The sequence below is a fragment of the Diprion similis genome, chromosome 3, assembly GCF_021155765.1.
Source record: "Diprion similis isolate iyDipSimi1 chromosome 3, iyDipSimi1.1, whole genome shotgun sequence".
Taxonomy (NCBI): domain Eukaryota; kingdom Metazoa; phylum Arthropoda; class Insecta; order Hymenoptera; family Diprionidae; genus Diprion; species Diprion similis.
In genome coordinates this window covers 8448875-8465729 of record NC_060107.1, presented here as the reverse complement: position 1 = coordinate 8465729, position 16855 = coordinate 8448875, and the positions used below count along the sequence as shown (strand labels likewise).

Genomic DNA, 16855 nt, shown 5'->3' with positions numbered 1-16855 from the left:
AAGCAGCGGAGGACAATGGTCTCGCTATTTAAATGAGGATTTGAATCAAGCCTCTTATCTGAAGCAGTAAACCCCTGCGACAATAAATAACATAGATTCGAGATGTGCGCAAGGCTATAAATGGGCGATGTGCGCCTACAGTCAGGTGGTTGCTCGTCTCTTTCAGACTCAGTCTACTTCTGCTGGTCTCGCACGTCGAACCCCCGCACTTGCCAAAACGTGGTCTCCAAACGGTCAAAACATTGGCGCATGAAAAAAAAATTATACACAAATATTTGCGTGGGGTAATCGATTCGTCAATCGCGCAAATTTCAGCTGTGCTTTGAAAAAAATTGATAAATTTTATGCGCTGCTGTAGTACGACAATCGATTATAAATTATACGATATTACTATAGTAATTTTACATCAACGGATAACACTCGTTGGCTAATTAATACGGTTGCCTTTTCCACAACTGTGTGAGCAGTTGTCAACAATCACTGTGATAAAATTAACAACAGAGTAACATTAATAATAATAATAATAATAATAATAATAATAATAAAAACAATAAGATACGTACGTAAGGCTTAAGTAATTTTGAAACGTTGAACAATTTCGAGTAAAATCGAGTAAAATTTTGAAAAAAAAAAAATCTACTGTACGGTAAAATAAAAGAAATTTCGTGAATGTCCTGAGAGTTGATTACACTGTCAGTTGAGTCACTGACGGAGAGAAATACAAAAGGGATCCAATCCAAGCTGTTTGTGGTAAGTCACAGAATGTCAATTTGATTACGAGATCAATATAAAATTGGTGAATAAATTGGGCACTATGTGGTTATGCTTGTATGTTTTTTTTTGTTTACTTTCGTTTTTGTTTTTCACTTTACAGAATCCTATAAAGACCCGCTTAGTGGAAATTATGAGGTGATTATCACATTTGAAATTATTATTTTGCATGACATTTGTACAGTTTCAATTACATATTTTCATGTCACGCCATATGTAAAAAAAAAAACAATTTTCATTAATCGATATTGAAATTCAATCATTGTTCCGGTAGGTTGTAAGCTCGCAATTTTTTCATACCTACTTCAAAGTTCTAACCAGTTTTAATGATTTGTCAGCTTTGTAAAGCATTCCGTAAGATTATGCTCAAAATTGGCATTTGCAAGAATATTTTGTATCGACGTCGCAAAAGGAGAGATAGACAGTGATTTTCAGTTGGCATCGTTCCATAGTGTGATTTTATAATTCTTCTAGATTTATGGACGATATACGGCGCCGTAGTCCGTATCTATGTAAGATAAGGGTTCGCAAGCTACTGGTTTCCACTTTTGACAAATCATATGTAAACCGAGTCTCAAGGCTCGTTAACGACTCTTCATTCCGTAATTATCGCATCCTCGTTTCCAATGATTATAAAATCATTTTCGCTATACTGAGGTATGAATTACTTTTCCGCCTTATACATTGCAAAGAGATATTATAATTGACGATAACGATAAAAGGTCGTCAGCAGTACAAATAGAAAGTCTCTACATTATCACCACCGTTGTTTCCACAAAACCTCAGTTTTAAAAGACTGTTTTACTGCAAATTTCATCTCTTTCAAAAGATATTCGAATGTTGATCAGGGACGGACTAGAAGAAATTACTGAAATAAAGATTTGACAGAATTAATTGTGGATTCACTCCACTTCATAGCGTCGAATTTCGTCGCGAGACGTGCAATTGACGATATCATGGAGCAGTGATTTGCACCCTGGTGCTGACCTATTCCTCGTGGCATTTTGAAATAGCGACTTCGAAGTTAAGCTACCCAAGGCGAGTCAACCCATCGATTCTACACTCACATCACAGCCTTTCGTTTCGTGACCCTGATGAAAATATAGTGAGTTGGTCTAAAAGAACAGGAAGTAAAGCGAAAGGTCAGGTCAGGCGTGCAGAAGGGAGATTCAGAAGGGAACACGGCTAATTATAGCAAAATCAATTCCCGTTTCGTGCTTCAATATACAGGACTAACCGAGGGGGAAAGAAACCCTCGCATCGAAGTTTTCAGATTTTCAAAAGAACTCGATCTATGCTCAACTGCTTGTCAAACGAATTTTTGAAGTGGGGAATAGAATTCTCTGATCCTTGATTTTGACCGCAGGAATTTAACGGTCCTGCGTCACAGCTTTCGATGATTTTCATATACCTACGAATGATCGTAATAAAAACCTATAATTTCACTAACCGTGGTGTTTTTATTTTCATTGTTTTTTCTATCCAACTGGAGACGTGAAAATCGACCAGTCGGTTGCCATGACGATGTTCTCCACCCACTTTTACCACCCTCTCAACCTTACTGATGTCATAGTTGCGTAACGAAACGGACTGTATATACCAAGACTCACTGCTCCCAAACGTTGAACGCAATCCGAATTTATCCGAGTCCATTTTTCCTACCACAAGGTTTGAAAAGGACGATCGAACTGATAGGCGTCCCGGAAATCAGGTCCTGGACATGATTGCCGGTTACTCCAAATCTTCTCCCTTCACTTCTGTTCTCCCTTGATAAATAGAATCGTTTTTACGTCCCATTATTCTTTTTTCCCTGAAGGGTGTGGACGAAGATCGAATTCCATTAGTGACCCTGAAAGGCTGGCACTTTGCAAATGATCATTGCGTCTAAGCTGATTGGAGCTCATTCACAGGCTCTCATTGACCTAAAAGCTTCCACCGAGAGAAATTGCGTACTCTAGTTACTGCACAGTCCATGACTATTTTCATTTTTTTTTCTTCTTCTATAAACGTATGATATAGTTCTGGGTACAAAATTAGATTGAGTTTTGCATTTGTAATCGGTAAATTTAGTATTGACAGTTAAAATCACTATATAATATACCACTTCAGGGTGGTTTCTTTTAAACTAAGACTTTTTTTTTCGCTTCTCGCCTGCGAACTCGGTGCCATATTGAGAAAACATAATTCTCGTTGAAGCGCAGAGCATAAAAAAATATTTTTATGTCACTACCAATTTTCGAAATATTTTTTATAAACTTATATACTTATATGTGTATAGTATGAACAGTTTTTTTTATCGAAAGAGCAGTATCACATCACCTCAATGTCCACATTTCGTTTTGAATACTGATTTTTATGAATAATGATTAATTGAACCACGATACGAAAAAAATAAAATTATCCATTTTATTATATTATTTTATTTTTTTCGTATAGTGGTTCGACATATACATATAAGTCCGTAAGGTGTAAACATGAAAATAAATAAAAAATATTTCAATCATTGTTAGCGACCTTTAAATATTTTTTGAAAGTAGCCATTTTCCAGGAAAATCTGTATTTTCTAGCACTTACTTTGATGGGAAACAAAAATAAAATTCGATTTCTATATGAAAAATACTAAATCGGGAAAATTAATTTATCCTTATTGATATTTAACCATCGGTAGCCACCTTCAAATATAATGTTTATAGTCTGGTCTTTCAGGAGAATTTCATTCTGGCTATTAGACATCATTGTGTCGGGTGAGAGGTAAAAAAATTATAACATTTTTTTTCTCTTTTGACTTTCGAAAGCGACCTCTAAAGATTTTTTTACACTCTGCGTTTCAACGAGATAAATATTTTCTGATCTTTGGTACCGAGTTTTCAGGCGAAAAAAAATACAAATTTAAATCGTACCACCCTAATACCACTTGTAAAAAAAATTTCTTGCACTTCCAATAATATTTAAAGCGTTGCCGTAACGACACACGTTCTACTAGAATTTTTCTACTAACTCATGAGAAAGAAATTTTTCCCAGCGATGCATGTAGTGAAATTATCGTAATGCAACACGGCTAATCATGTTATATCTCAATATGCCTTCTTCGGAGGAGCTTGTCATAGACGTCGACACCGCTCGAAGAGGCGTAGCAAATCAATAACGTTGTTGTCGCAAAGGTCAGTCGGATGCACGTGCTGCACCTGTCGTCATTCGCTAATTTTTTTCTCTGCTTCTTCTCACAATCGCATTTTCTCGTACCACGCAATCAGCGGCTGACAATGAGTGATAGGCGCCTCACAAACAGAGAGAAATCCATTTCCCACAATTACTTGCGGCTTGTTTTCACCAGATAATTACAAGCGCGCATTTAACCACCAATTCGTAAATCGTTCTCAAGTTTGTACAATCCTGATTATCACACCTTGGAATAAATTTCGGCAATTATCTACGTTAATGACGACAAACGGCCGTTTCTCTTATCGCCCGTTCGAATCACGCCAACTAAATTCAGCCCACGCACGAAGTATCAAATGAATGACGCACTGGGTGGGTTTAATTTAAATTGAACAAATTTACGTAGAACAACAATGGAGAAAAGGGCAATCTTAATACGGTTTAAGCCATTCTCGTAAATTTTTTTCATACTCATCAAACTGCACATATTTGTACAATATTTTAAACTTCAGGGTCGCGTACTCGTTCACCTATTTTTTATTACCTATTTTGCACATATTTACTTGACTCTATTTTCTGCATGACTTTATGTGTATATATATATATTTTTTCTTTTTGTTATAATCTTTTCTTTTCCACAGTTTTTTCTAATTTTTCAGGCACTACACAATTTTTTTACTCAACACACTGACTTTATCTTGTATAAACCAGGTTTTATTTTATACTAATTTTTTTCAGCAAATTATTTTTTTCAACACATTATGTTTGTTAGTTTGGGTCTTACATTTACACTTGCATGATTTATTTTTCTACTATGGTTTTGCTCACGCACTGTCTGTAGCGTATGCATTTTCCTGCACCCTCGCACGCCCTACTCTGCCAAGTTTCATTTGACATTGCCTCGATGGTGAGTAAAGAGTTTTGTTGTTTTTTTGGTTTACGCTTGGAATTGCAATCGTTTTGTTTTTGGTTAAATATGCGTACGTTTAATTCTTTCATAAGTATCGCATATAATTATCCGTGTAGGGCATTCCACGCCACTTCAATCAACCTTGTGTCCTCAACTTATTCGATTTCGACCTTGATTTTTCACGTTGTGGTATTACTCGAAATAAGAATAATAACTAAAATCTTTGTTTATTACTTATAAAGTTTGTTTTTGTGTTTTTTACGCTGATAAATAACTCTTGAAGTTTTTGGGTGATAGCTAGTATGGGTGTCCATTCAGAATAAAAAGTAAAACGTTTTCCACAAGATTTTATGGACCTTACAGTTATTAAAGTTATTAGGGGTAGTATATTAATATGAATAATAACAAGTATAATAATGAAAAAGTCCACACGAAAATAGAAGAAGCACGAAAATCATAATATGATAATCATTTTCAAATTTTGTTTATCAATTCTTTTAAATTTATTTGAGTGTATTTAGCTGCAGCAGAATAGTCCCTGATTTTTTTGAAAAAATGAAAGGTGTGCTACAGAAGATGAAGTTATATGTCTTTTTTTCAAGAACAATTCAATTTCAACCGTCGAACCGAGTTTTTAACATTCGTCGAAACAGCTGTTCAAAGGTGATAGCTTTATTGTGACATAACTTTTAACGATATGACGTAGATTTCAAGCTACAGGCTAATAACTGTAACGTTTGAAACCCCGTAGAAAAAGACATTTCTCGTTCGAGAATTGAGGGTAAATTTGTAAAAATTCTGACTTCTTATCGCACCCCATTCCAGATAACATGAAAAACTCAAACTCGAAATCGAAAAGTCTGGGTCGATAGTATCTTGAAATAACACGTGTTCCTGATCAGATTGGTTTTTCTAGGGCACGGCGCGTCAAGAAGTGTGTATGCTGAAGCAGCCAGGTGTCTCGAACTGCGCCAAGGCCCAATCGCAGGGCCTTATGGTAGGTGACGAAGTTCTGCGTGTACTGGCAATAGAGATACACAGCCTGAAAGGCTGGCCGCGGCGTTGGTCCCACTGAAACGGACCCATAATCCCCTAAGACCATGGCTGACAAGAATCAAAATTTTATATCGGAATCGGTGAATCCTACTTCAATCGAGACGACACAAAAGGGACTTTACAAGGGCAACAACAACTCAGGTTTGTCGGGTGTTGCAAGGAAAGAGGGACTGTACACGAAGAAAGATGCCGGTGGTGGAGGGCACGGCTACGTTTCAAGGAACGCGAACATGGTCAAGGACTCTTATCTGTCTAAGTCGATGGAAGACAAAATATGGAACAACAACGTCGAGTCCTCGGGGAAAAAAGGCTTCGCCCCAATCGTCGGCTGGCAGAACGGCAGCCCAACCGTATTTCCAAGTTCCCCAGTAAGAGGCCCGGACAATATGGTGTCAGCGGTGGGATCCGACGGTGAGAATCAGAGCTCGACGTCCAGGAGCTCGGATACCCTTCAGAATAGCGGCCAGACCGAAGACCTACTCTTTCCCTCTACGCCTGCCCTGACCATCGACCCCAGCACCGACTCCTTGGAGCTTGACCAGGACTCGGAGAACAAGCCGACCCTCCTGAGTCCAGGAACTGACTGTGAAGAGGATCGGGTGCCACCGACGCCGACACAGAGCTTCACGGCGTCGCCGAACCTGACTGTGGGACCGAGTCCAACGGGCCCTCAGAGCCCCGAGGACGGCGAGAAGACCAAGGGGACTGAGAAGACGCATGGAATCCTTGTGCACAGGAAGCACTCAGAGCCGGAAACGACGGTGACCGCGAACCCTGGGTACCTGGACTACGAACTGGGGGACTTTGACTCCATAGACGGCTCCGAGAGCATTTTAGAAATATACGACGAGGATGAGGATGAGGTGCAGACCAAGTCAAAGATCCCTGACGGGGGCTGGGGTTGGGTCGTCGTTGTAGCGTCGCTACTGATATCCATGGTCGCCGATGGCATCTCCTTCAGCTTTGGCCTCCTCTACATCGAGTTTCTCCATGAGTTCCAGGCATCGAAAGCCAAGACTGCCTGGATCGGCTCGCTCTTCATGGCAGTGCCACTTCTTACCGGGCCGATAATGTCCGCTTTGGTGGACAGATACGGGTGTAGGAAGATGACCATCCTGGGTGGCTTCATTGCCGGGATAGGATTTGTTCTGAGCTCATTTTCTCAGTCCATCGAGGTAATGTACTTGACATTCGGGGTGCTGGCGGGCGTCGGTTTGGGTTTGTGTTACGTAACAGCGGTCGTGAGCATCGCCTATTGGTTCGATAAGAAGCGCACTTTAGCGGTAGGTTTAGGGGCCTGCGGCACTGGTATCGGAACCTTCGTCTACGCCCCCTTGACCACCTTCCTCATCCGAGAGTACGGATGGCGTGGGACGACTCTTCTACTCTCGGGAACCTTCTTCAACCTCATTGTTTGTGGCGCCGTAATGCGGGATCCGGAGTGGTGGGTCGATGAACAGCGGAAACAGGCGGCCATGGGTTCCCCTAAGAAGTCAATGGGTCGCTCTGAGCTCGGTGGTTCCTCCGGCAGTCCCACCGACGATTTTCCTGGCGTTGAGGAGCTCAGGAAGCTCCTCAAGAGCGGTCAGGCGCCTGAATACTTGCTCCAGAGCCTCAGCACCACAACTCAGACCCAGCCAAATGTTCGGGGTGGAAATTTCAGAAGCGTCGTCAACCTACCGACCTTCGTGCGTCAGAGCGAAAAGGTAAGCTTTCATTTTACCGTCTTATTATCGCCGGAATATGTTCTTCAATCATGCCCGTTCCCGTTTTCAGGTACCGCTCGAGGTCCTCGAATCACTTTCAGGAAATTCAAGACTGTACAATGTCATACTGGAGAACTATCCAAGTCTCTTGTTGTGCAGAAGTTTTTCCGACAAGAAGCTGGTGGATTCCAACGGCGAAGTTTCCAACACCAATAAGACTGGCGTCACGATGTCCATGAGGTTACATACCTGGTCTGATATCTGCATCCTGCACGATTTTTTATTTTCGCTAACACCGTTTTACTAATATCGACATTCCAGGTATCGACTGAACACTTCTTACGTTTTCTTTGGATTTTTATTTGGTTGTGCAAATTTTTTTTGCCCCCTCCTCTTCAACGCGTCTTCAGTCTCCTGCGATTTTTAATTCAGCACGCATAACTAACGTACTAACCGTCACTATGGCTGAATTAAATTACTCTATATCATGGTTTTCCTGTTTCTCCAAATACCGCATTGCTAGTAAGAACAAGCATATCACATACTTATTTAGCCGTACATAGTAAATTGCACGTCAAGAAATCGATACCCTAGTTGAGTACCCCTCATTTTAAGTATCAAATAAACAGCATACTTCTCATTTGTCTGAAAAGGATCAAGCAAGCTACGGAAAGAGGGAAGTCCGTTGCACCGACCAAGGACTCTCGTCCTGGATCCACGCATGCTTCAACGAAGTTATTGGCAACTCGACGGATGTCTAGGAAAGATTTGGAAGAAACGAACCCGTTGCTTGCCAAGGAACTTGCACATGCGGTGAGAAAAAGGATCAAGTTTGGCGTTGCCAAGCGCAATTCCTTACCCCTTCACTCCCTCATTCCGATTCCAATTTTTCCTCAGATGGCTGAGGCTGAGAAGGCAAAAACGCACTCCAGACACCATCTACCAGGATTTGGTGGTACGGTTGTGAGAACGGACTCCATCCCGTGGCTCCGTCGGCAGTTCAACAGGAATACCCACTACTTCAAAGACATTCGGGTGCACAGAAATTCTGTAATGTACAGAGGGGCGGTGTTGAATTTGCATAAGTACAGATTGCGTGCCAGCAGCTGTCCTGATATTTACAGAAACAGTATAACGACCCTTGCCAAGGAGAACGAAGAGGTTCGTAGACATGCGAAATCGGTGTTCACCAAAAGATATTAATCCTCTATCAGGATGCCAATTTTCTTTCCATTTCAGAAATGGTACGGTGAGCTTCTCGAGCTTCTCAAAGGAATGACGGACTTCTCGATGTTCTTAGAATTGCACTTTCTCATGCTCTCCTTATCGACTATCCTCCTTTTCACATGGTTCATTGTGCCTTATTTCTACCTTGCTGATCATCTGACGAGAAATGGTTACACCGAAGACGACGCCGCGAACTTACTCAGCATAATCGGTATCACGAATACTATCGGAATGGTGAGTGCATTCGTCATCTGCCAGGTATAGCTCATTTGTCTCGTGGTTGACAGATCAAAAAATTGCTACTTAGAGTTGTCAGAAAGCCTGAGATGTGGTACAAATAGCTGCCAATAGGTCTAAAGTCAATTCTGAGTGAACCCTACATCCACGAATGTCTTAAAAAACCTCGAGATCAGGTGCTTTACTTGGTCTCCTTCTGATTCTTACTCAAGCCTCGTCTTATGCTTGCAGATTGGTCTTGGATGGGCCGGCGATCAGCCTTGGATGAACGTCAGCAAAACTTATACCTGGTGCCTAGTCGCCTGTGGTATAATGACGATACTGATGTCGATATGCACCCCGCACTACTGGTTACTCGTCGTCATCTGCGCGGCGTTCGGTCTCTTCTTCGCCAGTAATTTCAGCTTCACGCCGGTTATATTGGTCGAGTTGATACCTCTTGAGAGATTCACCACCGCTTATGGTCTCAGTCTGTTGTGTCAGGGGATCGGGAACCTTTTAGGGCCGCCGTTGGCTGGTCTAATTTTCGACATAACTGAATCCTGGCACTTGTCATTCCTCTTGGCCGGTTCATGGATCATAGTTTCGGGGCTCCTCATGGGTGTCATACCTTACACGAAAAATCGTCGAATTTGGGGCAAGGGGCCGGTAGAAATGGATAGGGAAAAAGACCCCGAAGCCTAGGTCACTTCTGTAATCCTTTCAAGTTTTACGACAGTAAAATCTCGCGCCCATCGCCAATTTTATAACACTCGCATCTACACGGCGTGATTTGGACTGAAACAGTGATCCGGTTTTCCATCCATATTTCCGAGGTAGTGAATTTCCGTCGTTATCTTATACGGTGTCTTGATAGTAAGACTTGATAGTAAGCACGCACCAAAAAGGAAAAAAAAAAAAAAAAATTACGACTAACTCAGTCATGTTATTGTTTAACGAATAAAGGAATTATTGCAGGCCTGCTGCAAACGGGCATTCGATATGTAAATAAAATAGGAGTGGTTCAGAATGGGACGTATTAGTACATATTACTATTCATAGATTTTATTAGATCGAATTCTTGATTGAATGTAAATATTTTGTTTTATTATTTTACAACAGAATTGGCCTATACTCATGTGTCTTAACCTCTGATCGGTAATTTCCGATTACCCAATAAGCATCGATCAATCATTATTATACATTTCTTACTGTTTCTTATCTTGTATTTCGTTGACAAAAAATTTTATGTCCGCCCGGATACTTTTATTATTATATTGTATTATAATACATAGATATAATATAAAATTTGAATGAGTGTTAACTAATTTTAGTACATATTAATGTTGACGGTGTAATCTTTTTTTTCACATACCTTGATTTGGTAATCAGTTCGAGAAAGTGATTATTTCGTCTTTGAGACGGCGCAAACGAGAGTTGATCAAATTATACGCTTATAGGGATAACCAAATACATTAACAATTAAAATAGAAGAGGATATAAAAGGGAGTGAATAACGCATCTGCCTTCAATCCATTCAATCGTATATATATATATATATATATATATATATATACAAATATTACCTATACATTGTACACGTATAATAATATTGTATTTCATATACACAAATTTCGATCTATATATATTTCAATATTATACCGTGAAAATAATCTTCCATTTTGGAACAGATAATTTTTTAAATAGCAGTTTACTTCAAAAAGCTCGTTACGGGGTCAGGAGATCGATAGTTTTTTTGAATCTTCATTTATTCTTCATCTATACGTACATTTTATTAAAGTGTCGCTGATACTTGACTTGTTCCATTCTTGTCTTTTTAAACAGACTAGAATTCTACACCAAATTTTTGAAATCTTACAAACGTTATGCCTTCGAAAGGAAAAATAAAACATTACAATATATAATAAAAACAAAAACCACTAAAACAAAATTCAATCTGTTTATTAATTAATTAATCAACAACGAACAGATTGTTAATTTAATATCCAAACATAATGTGTTATTTCGAAACTGGTTTAATTCCTTAATTTACCTTGTATAATGTATCCAATGCTGTCGACAAGGTATCATTGCCAAATTATGTCCATACTCAGCTCGAGGATATACACAAGGTTTAGGTTGTGAGGTTATAAGTTTCCTATATACGTAATGGATTATCCATAATCAGAGTTTCGCCCAACGTTGCTTCTAAAGCAGGTTGCATATTTCATTCCAAACAGATTGACATAAACTGTGTAGATATACCTATATAATATATTGAATGTATTGCCGAAGCAATTTTGCCATAAATTTTATGTACAGTTAATGCAATTTGTCACCGTATTGTTACCAAAAAAGTAACGTGTTATTAACTAACTAAAAGGAAATAGAATAAAGAAAAAAAAACAATCAAAAATAATGATAATGAAATAAAAATTGACATTCATCATACATATATATATATATATACCATGTGAGATGAGTAAAATAATTTGTTGAATAACGTGTATAACAATATTGCATCTGTGAATAAAATATTACACATATATACTTATTATTATGGCGATAGAATTTAGGTATATATAAATTACAAGTATGAATCTTCAGGATTGTAAAAAAACTGCATTACATATAATTTAGGATTTTTCACTGATCCAATTCATAACGATTCTTGACCAACGGCAAATGCAGAGTTCATAATTTCTCTTATAGGTATACTCATTGAAATGAATTGTATAATCCCAATTATTGTACTATAAAGGTATAAAACTTACGCGATTATAGTAACGTATAAAAACCGATTGTTTTTCGCGATCCATTCTTCTACTCGCAAAATTAACGTAGCTACTATCGTGCAGTATTCAGTGAACTTAATTCACATACCTATGCAACAATATCAACCGTCTAAAAAACACATTTTAAACCTCATCCTATCTACTGGTTGTTTAAGAAAAAAGTGGTGCAGCTTAAAACTTTGTTTGGCAAAATGAGGTGCATAATTCGCTTTACGTTATAACTCACAGCCTTGGCTCAGTACCGATTTTAAATTCGGAAATGGAAGGATCAACCTACGGGAGCAAGGTCTTATATCGACGGTGCAGGGATCGCTTGAACACTTCTTTGATCCGTCACTCAGAGTCGGTTATCCTCATTCCAATTCCTCATTGATCACTTTTCGACTTAATACCCCGGAGAAGTGGTTGGACTCGCCGATCCCAGCGGGCTGGCTGGACTTGGACTTCGACTCCTGCTCGGTGTCCTGGGGACTCCAACAGTGACTGCCAACTCTTGGACACTCCTCCGGAAGGCCTTTGTGATGAGGAAATGGTGCGGCCCGATCATCGCGTCGCCAATAACTCCTAGTCGAACCCCCTCGCCGTGTCTGTGCAGCGTAACTGACATGCCTGTGAATGGCGTTAATAATAGTTAAACTGGGATGAGAATTAGCAGTTGATAGTGGAAATTAATCTCGGATGTAATTATCCCGATCGCTTACTGCAGTATCCTTGAGGAGGTCGCCAATACATGGCGGCATCAACGCCCTCGACGGGAAGATCGCCGTCCACATGGGTCAAGGAGAGAGAGTACCTCCTCGTAAGGTAAAGAAGAGCTAGTTTAAGGAGGATCGAGGGTACGTAAGATGAGACCAAACCGGTCGACGATTCGGCGGCTGAAATGGCGTAGGTGGCTTTTTGTTTGGACCTCGCCTTGTGGACGTTCTCTTGAATTACCTGTTCGATAATCGAGGATTCAGATTCCTGTGCCTACTTCTCGTCATTTTGTCAAATCGATAGCGATCCTTACCTGCAATGTCTCGAGCGGATTGTCATCGAGAAGAGGAGTCTTGGTGGGAAGTCCGAGGCATAGAACACCTCTGGTCTCCTGATTCCTGAGGAAGAGAGCTCGCTGGCTGACGAATTTTGCTGTGACGAGAATTTCAGACGGTGTTTGTAGTCCCGACTGCTTGAAGTACTCCTTGAAGGAAGCCGCGGTTGCAGCGAGCAAAATCTCGGCCTCGGATGCTCCGGTTACGCTGGATATTCGGCTGATCGTTTCGATCTCAACCTCTTCGGACCACGCGACGATTTTTCTACCGCACAGTGATATCGTCTGCAAGTGATTCGTCTCTGAGGACTTGAAGAAGAGCTCTTCCAGGATCAATTTCGGAGCCGTTATCACGATCGCGGCTATGGATGTGAGCTCAGCGATCGTCTGGAACACCAGGGGCAAGTAGCAGGCCAATACCGATGTCAGGGTGTCGGGGTGAAAGTGCTTTTGCGACGAACGGAGGGCGTTCAATTCGCGGATCAGGAGGATCGGCGTCTTCAGGATCAGAGTCACGCATATATACCACATCCAGTGGATACTCGAGTAGAAGATTTCCACCGGATTTACGATGTTCACGAAAGCCCAGAAGATTACCGAGGCCCGAAAGTTCCTCTTCGAGGCTTCTCGTCGCATGATGGCGAGGATCTCGATGAAACGGAAGCCTTCGACCTTCTTGTAGCACCTGGTGACCTCCTTGACCGTTGACACCCAGACTATCACCCCGATTTTCAAACATTGGAAGCCGCCGATCGACTTCTTCAATATCGCCGGATTCTCGGCCGGGTCGTTGTTGCATAGAAACTCGTTCCAGTAGTTGCTGAAACTCTCAGTGAGCATTTGGTGCAAACGTGGCAGGGCTGATGGCTCGGAATAGAGATTCGTCAGGGGAGAATCGCTCTCTTGGTACTCCCAATTTTCCGCCGAGTATTTCAGCGGCAAAAAATCGGCCAGGGTCAGGTGCTCGCGTCTCAGTATCAGATGGTGAACTCTCACGATACACACCTTCGTCTCTTCGCCGTTCAGGAAACACGTCGCGACGAACACTTGCCAGGGTGAGAAATTCGGCGAGAGAAACCTCGACGTCACGTCGCTGACGAACTTCTGTTCAAACAAATTCCAGCCTTAATTATACATCTCGGATTCCACAATTCAAAAACTTCGATCATCACTCTTACCTGTAAATTGGACTCCGTGATCGGTCTACCTTTGAACGAACACGACGCATTTACCAAGTGATTCTCGACCCGGAACTCGTCGACTTGTCTCCAAGCGTAAAATCCCCACATTTTTCGCAAAACCGATCGCAACATGGGCCTCGTTGACGTCAGCTGCAGAAGGTGGCTTCTAACTCCATCTGTGATCGACTTTCCTTGTACCAGCAGCGTGTAAATACCCTATAAGCAGGCAGTTTAATCATTTATTCTATCAATTGCAAGTCAGGCTAAACCATCCGCTCGATTATCAGTGATTCATGGTATGTACTTTGTTCCAGAGTGAAATCAACCGGAGTTCATCAAGGTTTAGTTACCTGATTTCTTCCCTGGTCCAGAGTTCCTCTTACGGATACTTCCTCGACGATTGTCCAGTTCGGATATCTCCACTTGACAAACCGTAGCCAGCCCTTCTTCGACCATTTTGAAACTGTACGGTACAGGAATGGAATAATTAGAGATTTGATTACTTCAATCAGCCAATATTGAGAGTATTTATACACTGTTTACACAAGTTTATAATAAGCAATTAATAATTCTGCGTACGGTACCAGACTGAAGATAAACGTTTTGAAATTATAATTCAGCCGCATATCTTCTCGGATTCGGACGACTTGGATTAACAAATGTTAAATTACAAGTTGATAAAAGTAGCACAAAGTTCTGTTTTCCGTTTAATATCCAGTTTCAGAAATGTCTTTGATAATATCTTTTATTAGGTTTTCAAAATTCACGGAATGTAAATTGAATTGTTTCCAGTGGTTTTCTAAAACCAATTTTGTTTCTTATTGATACGGGTTGAGCAGGTCAGATAAAGTGGAGATTAATTAATTTACTTACAAGGATAGTAAACTAGGATTGGTATTGCGACGGAAATCGATAGGAAAAATCCAACCGCGGTGTAAAAGAAGAAGCGGAAACCTAGAAAATCTAGGAGGTTGAACGAGGCCGTGGCCATGACGAAGTGCAGAACAGTCGATAACCCTCTTTTCCTTCCGAACTTCCGGTAGCTTCAGAGAGAAAACAAACAAATAAACAACAACCTTCAACGATTTCACTCAAAGTTGGAACGAGTCAATAAATAATTATCTAATGGCATTGCAATTCAGGCAAGCGACTGGCACAGACTGAAGCGACATGCATTCGATGGTGACCCTCGATCTTGTCCACACTTAACCATCTATCTGGCATGTGTATAAATACAAGTATAAACATGTATTTGGATAAAGAGCGATAACACTACGTTATACTGCTGCCACGATAAATCGTCCGCAAGACAAAAAATGTCCCTCCGGGTAGCTGAACGCTCGTTAATGGGAACTGTCTATAATTATAAACAATACTTATGGCCTCAATAACTTTAATGCACGTGAATATAAGCTCTAATTCAGACTTTGTTAACCCCGACGAGCGGCGACGGTTTGTCAGAAATTTGCAAATTTTGGGGAAAGAATAAAAGAACGAAAAGAATATTGAATGAAAGTAAGTCGTGCCAAGCGATGATCGAGTATCGTGTGTTAGGTAAGAGATAAGAGTGCGTATACTTACATCACTGCCATCCCCCTGAATTTGATTTATATTTTTACTTCTTGTTTCATCCATGCGAGACTCTTATCGGCCATCGAGAAACTGCTTCAGCAATAATTGACGAGCTTTAGGAGAGTGCGGACGAACAGTACGAGGTAAAACACGGTCAGTATGACTTTGAGTACACACGTGCTTTTCACTGTCGATAAAATTTCGTTTTGTCCCATCATCCCCGGGATTCGGACAATACGACGAGGAAAAAAAGTCAGGATAATAAGAAGAAATGACACCATCAACGTCTCTGCTTACTATCAGTCCTCTGCAGTATAAACAATTGCATGTTTAGATTCCCCTTGTAAATACGAGCACGATGTAGACCAGATAAGGAGAGTTGATGGGTCAGCGAAACATGAGTATGTCTCGTACACAATAGAGGTCAGGCACGAAGTTCAACAACACGTTTACGTGGATTAACTTCGTGGTGATACTAGGCTCTTGGAATTTTGAAGTTATTAAACTTACCTTGATCACGAACTTCTCAACGATACGAGGCTCGATATTCCAGCCAGTGAAGGAATGGGTCTCACTGGTCGTGAACACCGTCCAAATTACAACTACCAACGGTGATTACGGATGATCATTATTGCGGTAAATTGGTAACGGTGTCTTATGGAGACTATTAGTTGTGCAGCGTGTGCCACTCATCCTTCGGCATGCTCGCGAGATTTTCGAAAGGTGGTTTCAGAATTATTCACTTCTCGAACAAACCGTGTATCACTGAGCCGCGCTTCTCTTTGCCAGGGTTCACCGAATGCAGATAACTCGAAGGTTTCCAAAGATTATCTCGCGTTCTATTCTTGTTCACCTCTGTATCGATTGACAGGATTATTGCATTATTTAAACACCGTTTCATTATTCTCCAACAGTAAAATGCAAAGGCTCTTCACGGTGCTGACGGTGACGTTCAAGGTGTAAGGTGCTTATCAAACCTGCGTATGCGATGCGATTTAATTACGGAAAAACGACTGCAGGCTTATAATTCTTCCAGACTCGACGCACCGGACTTTGAAGCAATTGACGCGCGTGCAAGTTTCTTCAACTACGGTATGCATCATCAGCTGTTTAAATCCAGCATTGCATTTACCAGCTGCGTAGAAACGACGAATGACATGGTAGGTAGACGAGCAGCCTAACGGTCCTTCATACTGGTTGAGTCTGCACTGATTGCAGACATAAAGGTCAGT

At 40.9% G+C, this 16855-nt stretch overlaps 2 protein-coding genes across 4 annotated transcripts; one reads left to right on the top strand and one right to left on the bottom strand.

The window, feature by feature from the left end:
• The first annotated feature begins 348 nt into the window (after positions 1-348).
• Positions 349-10947, top strand: LOC124404905. 3 transcript variants are annotated; one of them, XM_046879391.1, is made up of 8 exons: positions 349-750; positions 875-909; positions 5757-7602; positions 7673-7854; positions 8256-8415; positions 8500-8763; positions 8842-9063; positions 9298-10947. In XM_046879391.1, the coding sequence occupies exons 3-8, from the start codon at positions 5941-5943 to the stop codon at positions 9748-9750; spliced, it is 2943 nt and encodes a 980-aa protein (XP_046735347.1). In that variant the 5' UTR covers positions 349-750; positions 875-909; positions 5757-5940; the 3' UTR covers positions 9751-10947. The 3 variants fall into 3 exon arrangements, with proteins under 3 accessions (XP_046735347.1, XP_046735348.1, XP_046735350.1); XM_046879394.1 differs by having other exon boundaries at positions 350-750; positions 7673-7842; XM_046879392.1 differs by lacking the exon at positions 875-909.
• Positions 10948-11703: 756 nt separating this feature from the next.
• Positions 11704-16810, bottom strand: LOC124404906. Its single transcript, XM_046879395.1, has 8 exons — positions 16134-16810; positions 15633-15930; positions 14925-15094; positions 14402-14514; positions 14049-14267; positions 12850-13974; positions 12542-12776; positions 11704-12449 (listed from the first exon to the last, which is right to left on the bottom strand). The coding sequence occupies exons 2-8, from the start codon at positions 15641-15643 to the stop codon at positions 12226-12228; spliced, it is 2097 nt and encodes a 698-aa protein (XP_046735351.1). The 5' UTR covers positions 15644-15930; positions 16134-16810; the 3' UTR covers positions 11704-12225.
• Positions 16811-16855: the final 45 nt, after the last annotated feature.